Source organism: Rhinolophus ferrumequinum, chromosome 10 (genome assembly GCF_004115265.2).
Source record: "Rhinolophus ferrumequinum isolate MPI-CBG mRhiFer1 chromosome 10, mRhiFer1_v1.p, whole genome shotgun sequence".
Classification (NCBI taxonomy): Eukaryota; Metazoa; Chordata; class Mammalia; order Chiroptera; family Rhinolophidae; genus Rhinolophus; species Rhinolophus ferrumequinum.
This window is the reverse complement of record NC_046293.1, coordinates 91,559,761-91,575,692: the sequence shown is the minus strand read 5'-3', so window position 1 is coordinate 91,575,692 and position 15,932 is coordinate 91,559,761. Positions and strand designations below refer to the sequence as shown.

The following is a 15,932-nucleotide window of genomic DNA, read 5'->3' as shown; positions in this document are numbered from 1 at the left end:
GTCATCTGATGGAGCAGCTAGCTTGTATTTATATCTACACGTAGGACGCCAGGCTGGCTGTCTTTGTCACCACAGTGCATTTGAGAAGAGCCCCCTCCCCCACACTTGGCAGCAGGCTGAGCAATGACACTGCTGAGAAGGGCCCAGCACTGCGCCCCACCTCCTGCTCACCTTGATGCTCACTGACTTTGCAGCTTCTATTTTTTCCTTCCTCTAATTCCCAAGGACAAATTCAAGTGCATGCAACAAACCTTCATTACATGGTCTCTTACATGCTTGGCCTCATTCTAGGTATTGTAGGGGATAGAAGAACATGCTCACTGATCATCTGCCTAGGTTTAGATCCCAGCTCTGCCATGTAATAGCTGGGGGATGACTGGGAAAGTCACCACCCCTGTGTCTGTTCTGTCATCTCTAAAATACACATAATAACACCTACCTCGCTGGCTTGCTATAAGAGTCTATTAGTGAATATATGTAAAGTGCTTAGAATGGTACCTGACACATAGTAAGTAACTTACAAATGTTAGTTATTATTACTAGTATTAGAAGACGTGGCCCCTACCCCACACAAAAGGCTTTCATCCAGTTGGAGAGAGAACAAGATATGACTCCTTAAAACAGTTAAAGAACAAACAAGTATCTATGGACAAAGTGAAGTGAATGGTTTGGCTATTAAGTGCAAGAAACTGGCTGAAAACAGAAACATCATTATGACAGTAAGAGTGGCAGCAAAGACTTCATAGGACACATTGGCTGAGTAGTGAGTTGCAATCTGAGGATAAGGAGACCGTGGACAGAAGTCCAGGAGAACGCAGAGCCTGAGTGTGTGTAGGGTGACGCTATCAGCAATAAGAACAAGGCCAGGAGTCTAGATGCGGGACGTGAGGAAGAGCGGGGAGGAACGTGGATCCAGGTTTTCTCCGCAGCTGGAGATACAATTAGACAAATGCTGAGAGGCTGGAGATGGAGTTGCAAACTGGGGGTCATTCAGTTAAAGGTGACAGTTGAATCCACGCGAGGAGAAAAACTCACCGAGTGAGTGCGCAGAAAGAGAAGAGCTGTGTGCAGAGCCTTGAAGGTACACTCACTCCCACTGTGAGTGAGAGAGAGAGAGAGAGAGAGAGAGAGAGAGAGAGAGAGAGAGAGAGAGAGAGAGAGAGAGAGAGAGACCCGCACAAGGGACAGAGGAGTCAGAGAGGTTAGAGACAGCAGAGACGAAACAGGAGGATGCTCTACTACATTTGGAAAACAAGCCTTTTACCCAAAAGAATGAACACTTTTTTCTAGAACTTAATGTCTCTGAGGGTGAGAACCCATTTGGTTACCTTCTAAGGACCATATAATTTGGTTTTCTGCCTAAGGAACTTCTCCATATAAATAATGTTGATATTATTGTGTGTGTTTTTTTCCTTAGGTAGTGTCCTAAACAAGATTACAGGGAAGAAAGTAATCATTTTTAGGCCTTTTTAGTAATAAAATTGTTCATAGCATTCTCATAGTCTTTTTAACTTTTTTTTTTAATTAACTGTGTTTTTCCAGGACCATCAGCTCCAAATCAAGTAGTTGTTTATATTGTCTTTGTTATCTAGGCTATTATTTATCTACACATGTTCCCATTTTCAGTCATATTTTTTTCATTTTCATGATTAATGGCACCAAACCTTTATCTAATTTGATTGCATTTTAATGGCTTTATATAATAAATTATATATAGGAAAGTACATACTTGAAATAGTGGTTTTTTTAATTCTTATCACCCACTCCCCTCCCCTTTGGTAACTGTCAGCTTGTTTTCTATATCTATGAGTCTGTTTCTGTTTTGTTCATTTATTCATTTGTTTTGGTTTTTTCAGATTCCACATATAAGTGAAATCATATGGTGTTTGTCTTTCTCAGTCTGACTTATTTCACTTAGCATAATACTCTCTAGTTCCATCCATGTTGTCGCAAATAGCAAGATTTCTTTTTCGTTTTTTTTATGGCCGAAAATATTCCACTATATACCACATCTTCTTTATCTATTGATGGACATCAAGGTGGCTTCCATATCTTCACTATTGCTAATAATGCTGCACTGACCATAGGGGTGCATGTATCTTTCCAAATTAGTGTTTTTGTTTTCTTTGGAAGTGGGATTGCTGGATTGTATGACAGTTCTATTTACTGTTTGGGGGAACCTCCCCACTATTTCCCATAGCAGCTGTACCAGTGTACAATCCCACCAACAGTGTACGAGCATTCCCTTTTCTCCACAGCCTCACCAGACGTTACTGTTGAAAGTGCCTTTCTGTACTGACATTCTTCTGCAAAAATCCTTTTGTTTTTCAACCAAGTCTCCACATATTAACTTATGCTTGTCAGTCCCCACCTCAGATGGTACAGAAAGTGACAAGGGGATGTTAAAAGTTTCAGAGGCTCTTGAAAACTAGGAGCTGTGGAAGAGTATGAAATATGAGCTTGGATCAGTGCTAAAATTAGAAGTGGGGCATAAAGCTCCCCCATTCGGGTCTGGCCTGGTAGTAAAAGTGGGCACAAGTGGGCACTCCAGTGTCACTTACACCTCAAGGTCTTCAGCCAACAGAGAAAGAACAGCTTGCTGCTCTGTCGCCTACCCCACTGGCCTTTCTTGGGTCATTCCCACTCTCAATAGAGGACTTCTAGTGGAGCTGGTTAGTTCCTCTCACACACAAATCTGTCTGCCTGCAAACTACTATTTCTTCACAGGTTCTCAAGTACCTAGGCTACCAAGTGGGTTGGATGTTCAGTAACAACCAAAAAACCTGAAAGAAAATCAACCAATATTAACAGTGGTTATCTCTGAGTGGTGGGATCACAAGTCCCCTATTTGCTTTTATGCAATTTTTAATATTTTCTAAAATATATATGCATTGCTTTAAGCCAAGAAAAATAACTGTCATTTTATCAGAGGCCTCGAGGTTGGCCAACAATGTCTGGCCCTTCCCCACCGCTGGAGGAATGGCACACACAGGGACCCACCAGGCTGCCAGGGCGCTGTGCCCGTCACCTTCACTTTAGCTTCTTCCAAACCCAAGACATTAAGGTCTCCAGAAGGCGAGAAGCAAAAGGGCCCTCGCTTTTCCTCACAAACACAGAGGTGGTTTGGCAGGGAGGTGAGGGCGGCCTTGGCCAGCCTGCAGGGCGCTGACTTAAGGAAGCCCGAGTCACAACAGGCCCCACCTGGGGGTGCAGGGGTAGACGCCCATGGCCTGGAGGCTCTTCTACTGGAAACGGAGAAAGAGGGTGAAGTAGTGGATAGAGGGCCTGTTTGCAGTTCACATCAGGCCTTCTCTCTACCATCTCCTCTGGCTGACTCCACCGGCTGGCAGAGGCTGCCTGAGTGCCATTCCAGATTTAGAAAAAACTGGATGTACAGAGTGCGAAAGGCTTGCTCTTATCTCCCCATGGCGGCTGTGCTAGTTACGAGGCAGGCTGAACAGACTGTTCTGTTTGCTAGGAAGTACCAGGAAAGAGGCACGATCATTACCTGTTATCTTAAACTCGGGGTCGCTGTGCTTCTAAGCTTTGAAGAGAGTGGAGAAGTTTCAGTGTGTGAAAAAGGTTCTGGCTCACACACTGACCTTATCACACAGTGGGGCACCACCATGAGCTCAACAAACACCCAGGATTCATTCTTTAGCAAGTGGGACAGAGTGTGTATAATGTGTGCAGTATCCCATCATTTGTTAAGAGAAAGCAAAGCTTCATGTCAGATTAGCTCCAGAGGAGTAAACACACTAACAACAGTGCTGCTGCCCTCAGGGCAGGAGACTGGCTGACGTGGAATGGGAGGAGAAAAAAACTCTTTTCCATGAATACCCTTTTATAACTTTTTAATTCTGTACCATGTAAATAAAACTTGAATGTTTTTTAAACAGTCTACATACACACATGTGAAAACATATACATGCCAAAGAATGGGCATCCCCTGCACAAAGCTGTGAAATACTCCTAGGCTCTTCTAAGACCTTTCTAGAAGCGGAACTGTACAAGCTCCTCCAGCACTGTCTGCTCTGCTGCCCACTCACCTCCAGCCATGATGGCCTGCAGTGGACCAAGTTCTCCTCCCCACCGTCCGCCAGCCTCCCAGCCTCCCATGTGACCAAGGACAGAGGAGTATTACCCACTCCTATCTCATCAGCATTTAAAACAACTGCTGTATGCCGTGTTCTCAGAACCCCGAAGAATAATCACCCAGCTCCAGCTGGCTACTTGTCCTAGCTGCATCTGTGTATTAACAAAGCTAGTCACCGGGAGAGAGACTGATTTTAGGACAAGTGAGGAAGAATCTTGGGGCCTGAAAGGAGCACAAGGCTCGTGGGTAAGCAGTCCTTGCTTTTCCTCAGGCTGTGTGACTTGGGGCAAACCACGTCACCTCTCCAGGTCTTGACTTATAAAGAAAGGGGCTATAACAGACACTCTTTCCAGCTCTGACATCCTGCAAAACCCAGCACACTACATCTCTGGTTTCCTCTCCCTCGGAACTTGATGTCCGGGCGGGCGTGCTGAACAGCATCTTCCCACACAAGTACAATGTTGCCATCTGCACGACGCTGAACATTTTAGTAGCCCCACAGAAAAGTAAAAAGAAACAGGGGAAATTCATTTTAATAAACTTTATTTAACCCAGTATGTCCAAATCATTATCATTTCAACATACAATCAATATAAAAATCAAGTTTCCATCATTTTTTAGCACTAAGTTTTCAAAACTCAGTGTGGATTGTACACATATATAGAGCGTCTCAATCTGGCCCGGCCATATTTCAAGTGCTCAACAGCCACATGTGCCTAATGCCTACCAGACTGGACAGCACGGGTGTAAGTCTGAGAAGGAAGTCCTGCTTCTTCACCTCTGATCTCGTTGAGCCCAGAGCTGAAGACTGAAATGAGTGCCAGCCTGTATCCTGAGAAAAGGTCCAAGTCATCGGAGCAGTTTTGCTGTAAGCTCCTTGTCTGACTAGGGAGGTAGCCGGGCTGGTCACGAGACCACTGCTGAGTTCAGGACAAACATAAACCAAGAACCTAGAGGCCTGCAAGCATAGTAGTACTAGGGAACCTCAGGGGAGACTGAGAACTGAGTTTGGCGTGGCCAGGGCCTCTTTCTTCTCCCGGTTTTCACAATACAAACCCCACACACTCACCAAAAGCACACAGACCTCTTGTCACGTCAGTTATGTGAATTCACTCCTTTAACACCTCTGGACACCTAACTCCCTGGCATTGGGCTGGGCCCTCTCGAGAGCTCTCACTTGGGGCCGGTGAACATACAAATGCTTCCTAAGTAGCATTTACTCTCCAAAGTAAAGAGAACTCACAGAGGAGAACACTAAGGGTGAGAGGTTCAGTCACTTCCCAACAGTCACACCACCAACGCGTGCTAGAGCAAGGATCCAAACCTGACTCCTAACACGGCCACAAGCCCCATGCCCCAGCTTCAAAGAGCTCACAGTTCCTGAGGCAACAAAAATTTTCACAGCCGTTACGGCCATGGGGTCACTACCACAGAAAGCTTATAAAATCAGGGCTGGAAGCAGGGGACCCGGGGGAAGGATTGCCAGAGGTAACCCTTGTGTAAGTCTGGAAGGTTGAGGAGCTCACCAGGAAAAAGGGGGGTTGACCTTCCCAAGGGAACAGCAGAGGTGAGGGAGTGCAGTGTTCAGAGAGCTGACTAAAGGGGCAGCCGGAGGGCAGCGGACAAAGGGAGAGAGACCCCCCATGAAGTGGGGGTGTTCCAAGACCAGTGCCCGAGGGGCCTTCAATCCATGAAGGAGAACGTGGGTCTCACCTGTGGGCCATGGAAAGCCTTACAGAGTTGTATCTAGGGCAGTGAACAGGACCAGATTTTCATGTTAAGAAATCATTCTAAAGGAGACATCTCAAAGCTTAGCTCCCTTCCCTTCCTCTCCCCAGAGTTTTTAACTCTATTAAAAGCCCATATGTAAAAGCATAGATTTGTTTCCTACAGAGCTGGACCACACACTAGGACCTCAACATCTCCACAGCAGATGAAGTTTACTTACTCTACCCATTTTACTAAAGAGAAGTTGTTGACTTGCAACTCCAGAAAATCAACCTCGGAAAAGCTAAAGGCACCGCCCATATTCCTGGCGTCAGCCCTGACCCAGGTCCCAGCAGGGGTGGTGTGCTTGGCCTTCAGCGCAGAAAGACTGGCCCTGCTGGAAGCCTTTTGCAATCTTGACCACATAGTATTTCACACTTATTTGCATGGAAACTGTGAAATTCTTGTGGCCAGTGACAGGAAACACTGAAACATGTCAGGTGTTCAGACGCTAGGCCCATGCCTGCTCCTAACAATGGATAAGACTGTTTGCTGCCTTCAAAACCCATGTCTCCCCTCTGCCCAGCCCCTTCCACACATCCCTGCCAGCTCCCAATGACCCAGTTCCATTTTCAGCTCATCAGCCTCTGCGGCTGGCCTACTTTTCAAGGCCACACAAACAGAAAAACTTGTGCCTTATACAAACAACAGACTAGAACTAGAACAGGACATAGAAAGGAGGAACCAACAATGGTGTGTACCAAGGAGGCAAGAATACTGGCAGAACCTGGTGAAACAGCCATCAGACATGGTACAAAACTCCTACTGCAGGGCAGGGGAGGGGTGGGCAGGAGTAGCAAGGGCAACGATACTGAGCGTAACAGCAGCCTGGCCACCGACTACCTGGAAAACTGAGCTGACGCCCAAGAAGCACCAAGCAAGATCACTTTACCCAGTGAGAAGAGCGGAGCGGCCTCAGTTTTCAGGAATCACCTGGGTGGTTCTGAAAGCCACGCCCTGGTGTGAACAGCTTCAAGCCCAAATGCAAAACCATGGGAATGGTGTACCAGTGAACAACTAGACCAGATCTGTGGGGAAGAACAGAAGAGAGAGGAGAGGCCCTCTCAGACTGCACTCTGCTGAATTAAAGGCCAGTCCTAGAGGCAATCCTCACAGGTAAGGTTTTCAAGGCAGTCAAAGGTGAAAGGTCACTTCATCGGGGGTTTTCTGAACTCTCAGCTTCATTCATATCCTGACCTGAAAAAGCAACCCTTTACTTTGCCAAGAAGGTGGAATGTTTCATGGATGCACTCTCCATCCCCAAACCCCTCTGGGTGTGAGGAGGGAATGTTCTAGAGGACTTATTCCCTCTGACCTGGCTTTGTTCCCACATGATCTACTGACACCAGCCAAAGTGGGGTGCAACGGGGAGAGCATTCAGTCAGCAAGACACAGTTCACGTGCTATGATGAGCTCTTCAAGGAATTAGGCTGTCGCCACTCCTGCAGGGGCCCAGCCAGCAGCAGGAAATTGGCTGCCATGGAAGAGTTACTCCGCTGTGCGAAGTAGACGCTGAGATGAATGGTGAAGACCACTTAGTCATGGGCGCGGAGCTGGTGGAGGGGAGAAAACATGGCCTCCCGGATCCAGTGGAAGATCTGAGCCAGCTTGCAGATGAAGGGCAGGGAGGAAGGAGAAGCTGCCGGGAACAGAAGAGACCAATGTCACTGTACCTTCCTTCCCCAGCGACATCTCCCGTCTGAGTGTGCAGGATTTTCTGAAGCATATTTTGATGTGTAATGTTATTTGCTCCTTCTCCCCGTCCCAATAATAAGCAATTTCACTTTTTCTAGGACATACTCTCTGGAATATACGTACTTCACTTGGATTATAATGACCTTAAATTTGCTGAGAAAAAGATCCAAATTTATTATGTTTTAATCTTTTGGATACACAAAAAACTGCTAGAAGTGGATGCCTCTGGGGAGATGAATTTGGGAAGAGACTCTTCACTACACTCATTTTTGTACCTTTTAAATTTGAAGCCATGTGACAGTATTACCTATTTTTACCCTAAGTTGATTATACTGAAATAACATAAAGTAAAATTTACCTCCTTGAAGTTAAAGCTGAGCTGGTTTGTTTTTCATTATTTGAATTATTTTTTTTTTTTTCAATTTTTATGAGTTTGTTTAAGCCAAATGATGACATATGTCAGGGAATAAGATCTCAAATGCTCCCTGAATTACTGATTTTTTTTAACTGAATCTTTCTTTCTCTTTCTTAAGGAAAATGTTATTTTTTAAAGAAAGCTACTGACAGACTACCCTCTGTATATCCTTTGTGCTGAGTTCTAATTGAGGCCCTTTCCTGGGCTCATCTTTGCCACGACTGCCAAGGAAGTTCAGGAGCACCTGTCGGGACACTTCTGCAGAGCCTTGCGGATAGCTCACGTGACCCCACTTCCACCCCCGCCCCACCCCAACACATACACACACACACACACACACACACTTGGGAAACCAGGGCTTATGAGACTAAAGGGCTTATAAGAACCATAAAAAATTTTCTAAATTTTTATCAAGTCTCTGGAACAAAGTAGAAAGTCAGAGGGTACAAACTGAAAGAATACTAACTACCCTTAGCTTCCCTGAGAGCTAACTAGTGACTCTTTCCTAAAGCAACAGAGCTATTCAGAGGGAATTCCTGCTCAGTGCTCGGCAAACAGGTTAAAAGGATAACTATAGGCTATATAAAAAAGCTCACTGAGTACGAGAAGGAAATGGGAAAATGGAGATCTAAATATTAAATCTAGAACTGGCAGTTTTAAAAACAAATTGTTTGTGTGATCCTGGGCTAGTCACTTTTCTCAGAGGTCCTCAGGCTTCTCAACCAGAAAAGAAAGAAAAAGAAAATAAAGGGACTGGAATAAGGGTTTCCAGTTTTCCCCTCAGTTTTGAAAGTTATATAATTCTATTCTAAGTCTAACTTCATGTAAAGAGTAGAGATTAAATCATAACTCACACAGAGTAGCACAAAAAAATCTGGAGTGAGCTCCTATCCTCTGGCCCAGTGCTAACTTGTCTGAGGAATTAATCCTCAGGAAAAACCAGGGCTGTGCCCAAATAGCACTTAGGGAGCTCACGTTTGTTACACAGCGCTGCAGAAAACAGAGGAAGAGATCGTCAAAATGTTCAGCAATGGGGGGGTTGTTGAAATCAGTTATGGAAGTTTCTGTCAATAGGCGTATTATTTAGCCCTTAAAAGCCGTGTTTCAAAGAATATCTATGACATGCAAAATTCACCTGTATCCATACATCTCTATACACAGAAAAAAGGCTGAAAGTGTAACTTTATAATGGCAGACTTACAAGTGATTTCTGTTTAATTCTTTATACTTTCCCTATTTCCCACATTTTCTAAAAAGCATATGTATTTCATTTACAATTTAATGTTTAAAATTAACAATTTCTTTAGAGATGACAATGAGAATTTTTTTAAACTCTGAGTTCTATTCAGAGTCCCCACCCCCCAGCCCCCTCAAGGCGGATGACAACAACTCAAGGTCAGCAGGAAGATTTCCTCTGGACCGCACTCATGGGCCCCAGGACTAGCCTCCCCGACGCGGGCTGGGGCCGGCTATTGCTCAGGTCCAGCAATTCCTCCTTGTACAAGGGACTCGGGGAGAAGTGGAACAGGAGGTAACGCCATCCCAAGGAGGCTCCCACCGGCCCAGCCCTGTCCACTGCCGCTCCTCCAGGAAGAGTGGGAGGGAGGCAGGCTTCCTCACTCACCTGGATCAAACCTCACCACCAAGAGGCAGAGGATCAAGGCAGCCAGGAGGCTCTTTTTGAAGGGCAGGGAAAGGAAGTGGCTCACAGCAGAGTCCCAAAGTCGGCGAAGCAACATCAGCAGCGACAGAAACTTGTGGGAGAAGGAGCCTGCTCAGGGAGACAGAGCGTAACTGCAGGGTAAGTCATGAGAACCAGTTTCCCCGACCTCTGAGCTCTGAGTTTGATTATAAGAGTTGAGCAAAAGGTAACAAGACTGGTTTACTCATGTAATTCATAAAGTAGTTCTAAAGGAAATACCAAAGGGTACTTAAGAGTGAAGAATTCAAAAGTCTTGGATTGTGAATACAAATATGAAGACTACCAACCCAAGAACAAGAGGTGCCCAGTCCTGACAGGATACCCTGAACCTGCCATCAAACCCCTTCCACCCCAGTCCCTAGGGGGTGGAGGGGCAGAGGGCTTGGCTAGTCACAGGCAATCCCTAAAGCCACAAGCCCTGTTTGCAAAGAAGCATCCTATCTCAGCAGGTTCATGCTCTTCAGCACACAAAGAAAAATACAGGAAAACGGGGTTACAGTCTCCTAGCAGCTAAAGGGCTTTCCTGGGAAGAAGAAAAAAAAAGAATTAGGTCTATTCTGTTACCAAGAGACAAAACAAGGATCAGTAGGTTTAAAACTACCAGGAGAAAAAACTTAAATTCAACATAAAGAACAACTTCCCTATAGAACTGCCCACTGACGGAATGAGCTGCTTTAGGAGGTAACTGATTTTCTGCCCTTGGAAGTACATGTTCGTGTATAGTCTAGAAGATCACTCGAGGAAAAGGAGATGAAAAGGATTCAAGGACAAGGGGAAGGGTCCAGAGTAGAGGAACCTTTACAGCCCCTTTGTAACAAACCAACACCCACCCCTGCAGGTTCCCCTGTATGATGCCAGCCAGGTGCACGGTGTTGGGCTCTTCAAGTGGTATCCCTACAAAAGCCAGTTTGTAAAACTGCACTCCAACAGCAGAGGTGGGCTACCCCTGAAGAGGGAGGGGGTCAACCACTGAGGTCGGGTGTGTGAAGGCAAACTGGAGACTGGGTGGGGGCTCCCAAACTGAAGATAAGTCATTTTTATCTCATTAAGTCAAGTTACCAAGGTATCATGTTACTTTCTTACTACCCTTTGGCTATCCCCAAGCATACCTCAGCTGTGTCTACATTTGGGCCAGCATTTAAAGGAGGAATCACATCCCACCCAGGTAAGCATCGTAGAGGCAAGAGATCTAAAGAGCGGGCCCCAAGGAGAAGGCGACTTTCAGGAGACAAGAGTTAAGGTTCTGAGATCCAGCAACACCTTCCCATATGAAGATTCTCCTTCCATTGCCAACTTCAGAGAGCCTGGGCTTTTTAAACAACTCAACAGGTTTCCTACTCTGTGATTTAGGAGTTATTCACACAAAGAATTACTCTGAAGCTCCCAGGAATGTCATGATGGACCCCACGGTCCAGAGGGTAGCCCACAACTACTTTAGAGAGGCCACAGAAGGATAATGTCCTACCTTCCTGGTTCAGCTTCTGGTCCTCAGGGCCAAGCTGCTCGTGTTTCTGCTGCTGCCTTGCTGTGCTGATGGCCTGGAGTGTGCCCAGCCGTTGCTCCTCGCTAAAGGCTGCAGAGCCCACCACCAGCTCCTCAGCCTCTGACAAGCAGCCCAGAGGCAGCAGCACCCGCTGCAGGTGAAGTGCAGCCAAGGCTCTGTATTCTGGAAGGGCCTGATTGTCCGCATCTCGGAGCCAGGCACTGGCCACTTCCAGCACGGCTCCAGGCTCTTGCATTTTGCTGTATAAAAGAACACTGCAGCCCAATACCCAATCCCAAAAGGAACAGTCAGTGCCCCACACGATTCATCTCTCAAAACCACTATACTCTCCTATCTAACTCCTCCCCTGTGTCTTCTGGCCCTTCCCTATGGGATGCAGACATTGATTAGGAATTCCTCTCTCTCAGCTCTGACACACTCGGCTCTGTTATCCCACTTCACATCTCCTATTCCCAGTGTCCTGTCTCTTCCTCTTTTCTTCTAACCCACTCCTAAATTCCTCCTTCCTTACTCTTTAGTACTGGTTTGACGTCTGGGGGAAAAAAAGGAACAGGGAATGAATTGGAGGGACATAGTAAGGAAAAGGAAAAGGAAAAAAGGAGGCGTCAGGCACTGATTCATGAGAGGACAACGAAAATCCCCATTTCTGGACTGATCCAATGAGTCAGAAACAAGGACCTACCACAGCTCCAGGACTTTGGGGGGTAGCTTTTCAGGGACCTGGTAATACTGAAGAACCCAGGACAGGACTTGCTGCCACCGATCCATTTCTGCCAGGGCCTGGATGCCCACAACACACAGGGAGCATTTCACCTCCAAGGAGCTGTCGGCAGAAAACCCAGTTCCGGTTTAGAAGTGGTCCCGCTCCATGCGCATTCACACCTGTCCTCTGGGATGGTGCTTCCCCAGCCCCCAGCTCAGCAGCCAGCATTTCCATCCTCCCCATTAGTATCCAAGTGGGCCTCACAATTACAACTGGTCTCATGAGCCCCAACAGAGAAAACTTCCCACTGTCCTAGAAATTAAGGTCCAAGAGACAATTCAACTGTTGCCCAACGTCTCTGTATCCAGGTGGTTTAACTGAACAAGAAGGGGACAAATACAACATGCAGCACAGGTGTGGGGTGCACAGAGAGCTGCAGTTCAGAGCTTGCTCAGTGAAGGAATGAGCATGGAACCCACCACTGGCCTTTTAGCACCACCTAGTGAGGTACCTCCAGACACCCAGAATCGCAGCCTTCAGTGTTTACTGCAACAAGCTCCCATGCAAACCCCTACAAACACAAGCAGGGCTCCCCAGTGCATCCTTCTCTGGGGTCAGCTTTGACTGTTCTACCCACCACCTCCCTAGTATGACCTAATCCAACTTCACGACCCACAGAGACAAGACGCCCTCAATTTCCAGAAGAGGTTAGCAGCACTAGAAACAGCAATGGAGGGGCAAGGTTTTCCCCAGATGAATTCTTTAATCCAATCCTTCAGCAGGACCAGAACCCCATTCCCATTCATCAGCCACAATCAGAAGTGAACAACTTGGGGGGGCGGAGTGCACCCAGGACAAGACTCCCATCCCCTGCTTCCTAAGCCTGCTTAACTGATGGAAATTTAACACTTAACACACACTCTGTCTCCCCATCATGCCATTCCACACTGGAACAGGGAGCAAAGAATTGGCTGCGGTTTCCCACCAAGCTGTGACACGACTTGACCACTTGCTCGCTGTTCGCTGCCTCAGTTTTATCCTCCGCAGAATGGGCACACTAGCCTCTCAGAGACGAACCATAAGGAAAGCAAGAGGTAAGACTCCTGTGAGCAATCTGGGAATGGCAGAACGCCTGAGATCTGGAGTCCCTCCCCAAGATCACCCGGAAATGAACCCCGCGAGGACAGCACGTACATGCCCGCAGCATCGTCCAGCAGGGCATCGTTGGCCAGGCTCTGGCAGGCTCGCTCGCAAGTCTGCAGCGCCGCCTGGAAGTCCCGGTGCACCACCAAGAAGTCGGCCGCCTCCTCCAGCAGAACCACGGCCGCCGACTGGGCTGGGGCGACACGCACCGGCTCGCTGCTCTGCAAGGGCCCCCCGACCCCCCTGAGGGGGGCTGCAGACGTCGAGGGGTCAGTCTTCATAGCCAGCCTGGGCTCGGAGCCTGTCCAAGTGGCCGCCTCTCCGGGCGCTACAGGATATCCCGACTCGGCCTGGGAGAAGAGGGAGCGTTCTCATAGCCTTGTCCACAACCCTTCCCGAGGCCGAGTCCTGGAGAAAGAAAAGGAAGGGGCCAAATATCTAAGGCCAACGCTGGGATCGGCTGGCACCTGGGGAAGCAGTATACACCTCGATATGCAGAACGGCTGCGTCCCTGAAGTATCTAGCCTGGTTTCTCTGGCCCCACCATATGGGTACTGATGCTACCTTAGCCCCGGGGAGTGTCGTTCCAGGTTCCTTTCTAAGAACTGAAGGGCTCACAGCTGGCGCAGAACGGCGGACGCGGACATCTTTCCTGCTCTCGCGGCCGTGCGGACCACGGCTCCCGGCGGCGCGCAGGACTCTGGGCGTTGTAGTTCTCTCGTGCTCGGCTCAGTAGCCCTCTTGGTGCAGGTGAGTGGGTCCGGACTACAACCCCCAGCAGGCCGCGTCGCAGAAACGTACTGTCCCGGGAGAAAACAAAGTGGCACAACTGCTACGGGTCGGAGGCTATCACAGCGGAGGCTGTGTTGTGTGATAAACGGTCCCCTCACTAACCAGTTCTGGCAAAGGCCAGTTTGAAGGAATACCAGTAGGGAGGTGGAGCTACATGCATGCATCTGATTCTGGAGGGCGGACCAGGGAAGGCACTGAAAGCAAACATGACAGCCCGTCACTTTTCCTCAGTATGTTCCGCCTTCCTACGTGCAGCTCACATTTATCCAGGACTTAACAGAGCCTGGCACTATGCTAAGTGCTTTGCGTGCAGTCTCATTTAGTTCTTCTCTCAAGAGCTGTAATTCCCATTTTAAAGGAGATGAAATACGAGCTTATTTAAATACTTTGCTCAAGTCACACAATTGCTAGGTGACAAAAACAAAGTCAATCCAAGGCTCTTTTGGCTCAAAGGCACATACATTTAAGCAGTATTCGGTTCTGCAGGGCAGGATTAAATCTATGCTTTCTATTCAGGGGATTCACAATCATCACACAAGCAAGTTCCCTAAGCTTACTGAGTCTTTATTGTATCACGTTAAATACAGATACAGTGTAACGCAATTTATAATAAAGTTCCAGAACAGAGCAAGTATTCAATAAATTGTAAAAATAGTTATTAAATAATTTTACACTGATACCTAAATTACATTTATTATTATAGTCAGGTTTCCTGCGCCTCCCAACCTAATAAGCTCTCTCAGCATTAATTTCTCCCCAATTCCCTTCTCCAAAGCTTCTCCAGAATTGTTTACTCCCCTAGTGATTAGTCAGGCCAGGCACAGGGTAAATGCCTGCCGACATCACACATCCCCTAACCTTGTCAGCAAGTCGAGGCACACCCGTCTGCTGGGCTTTCAGCTCTCTGTAAAGTCTCCATGGAAAGCTGCGACAGAATCCATCAGGCTCTGAGGAAAGAGAAGTATGTACCCTATAACCACAGAACGTGACGAAGTTAGAACTTCTCTTATTCTACACATACTTTTTGAACACCTACTAGGTGCCAGACCCTGTAGTAAGCACTGAGGATTTCCCAGTGAACAAAAGAGACAAAAATGCCTGCCTTTGTGGAGCTTACATCATAGTAAAAGGAAACAGAAAATAAAAAACAAGCAAGTAAAACATATATAGTATGTCAGATGGTAATAAATGCTAAGGATAAATAAAACAGAGAAGAGAGATTGTGGGTGACAACAGTGGGGGTGTAGGGTTGATATCTACATTTAACTTCGTGTTCTAACAATAAATCCAGAGTTGGAGGCAGAACAAAGAGCAAATGTGGCCGTCACGCTCAGGACTAGCCCCCGTCTGAGGGAATCACTCTTCAGTTTGGAATGCTGCCCTTGGGGCCAACATATTGTCAGTATCACTTGTGAGAAGCTTCACCCCAAGGCCCTCTTCCTCACCAGGCAATATTCATTCCCACACAGCAAACTCAAGAGGCAAGCAGAGAGCCCTGGAAAGTGTGGATCAGTCTAAGACTGCAGTTACCAAAGCATTTTATCAGCTCTGCCTCAGATTTGGCATCAGGTGATGAAGATCATTAGTAATAACATAATTATTGGATTGTAAAAAAGCGAAAAAAAATATTTTTCAGAACTTGGTTTAGAAGTATTCCCTGAAAAATCAGGAAAGAAGTAGGAGCATCAGAAAACAGACCTGAACAGGCCTTGGTTTGCTGAGACTGGCACAACCACATCCAGGAGCTGCTGCCTGAACCGGCCCCTTCTTTAATCCCCAACAAGTTTCTTGCTATTCCCAAGTTTTCCAGGAGATAGCAGCACAGCCTTAAAAGAAGCAGATCTGCCAGGAACAAATTGACCTATTTAGTGGTGGCTACAGCAGCTAGAACAAAGTGAAGATATTTTTTTGGGGGGAGGGCTAAAAATCATATAAAAATATAATTGTGTTTTATTTCTGTGTTTCTCCCAATTTTTGACTATGCAGAGGTCCATATTTCACCACTTAACCTTTAGCTCTGTTATGCCTACAAATTGATTCTTCAACATACTCCCGCTGGGAACTCCAGCGTCTCACCTGTGTCTGAATGTACCCAGAATTTCTCAAGCTAAGACA

The 15,932-nt window shown here is 46.9% G+C and overlaps 1 protein-coding gene across 3 annotated transcripts; it reads right to left on the bottom strand.

Moving 5' to 3' along the window:
* Positions 1-4,622: 4,622 nt before the first annotated feature.
* Positions 4,623-13,795, bottom strand: PEX26 (peroxisomal biogenesis factor 26). Of its 3 annotated transcripts, none has more exons than XM_033117307.1 (6): positions 13,590-13,795; positions 13,077-13,433; positions 11,862-12,002; positions 11,141-11,433; positions 9,598-9,744; positions 4,623-7,502 (listed from the first exon to the last, which is right to left on the bottom strand). In XM_033117307.1, exons 2-6 carry the CDS (start codon positions 13,304-13,306, stop codon positions 7,399-7,401), a joined length of 915 nt encoding a protein of 304 aa, XP_032973198.1. In that variant the 5' UTR covers positions 13,307-13,433; positions 13,590-13,795; the 3' UTR covers positions 4,623-7,398. The 3 variants fall into 3 exon arrangements, with proteins under 3 accessions (XP_032973198.1, XP_032973199.1, XP_032973197.1); XM_033117308.1 differs by having other exon boundaries at positions 13,077-13,375; XM_033117306.1 differs by having other exon boundaries at positions 13,077-13,795.
* Positions 13,796-15,932: the final 2,137 nt, after the last annotated feature.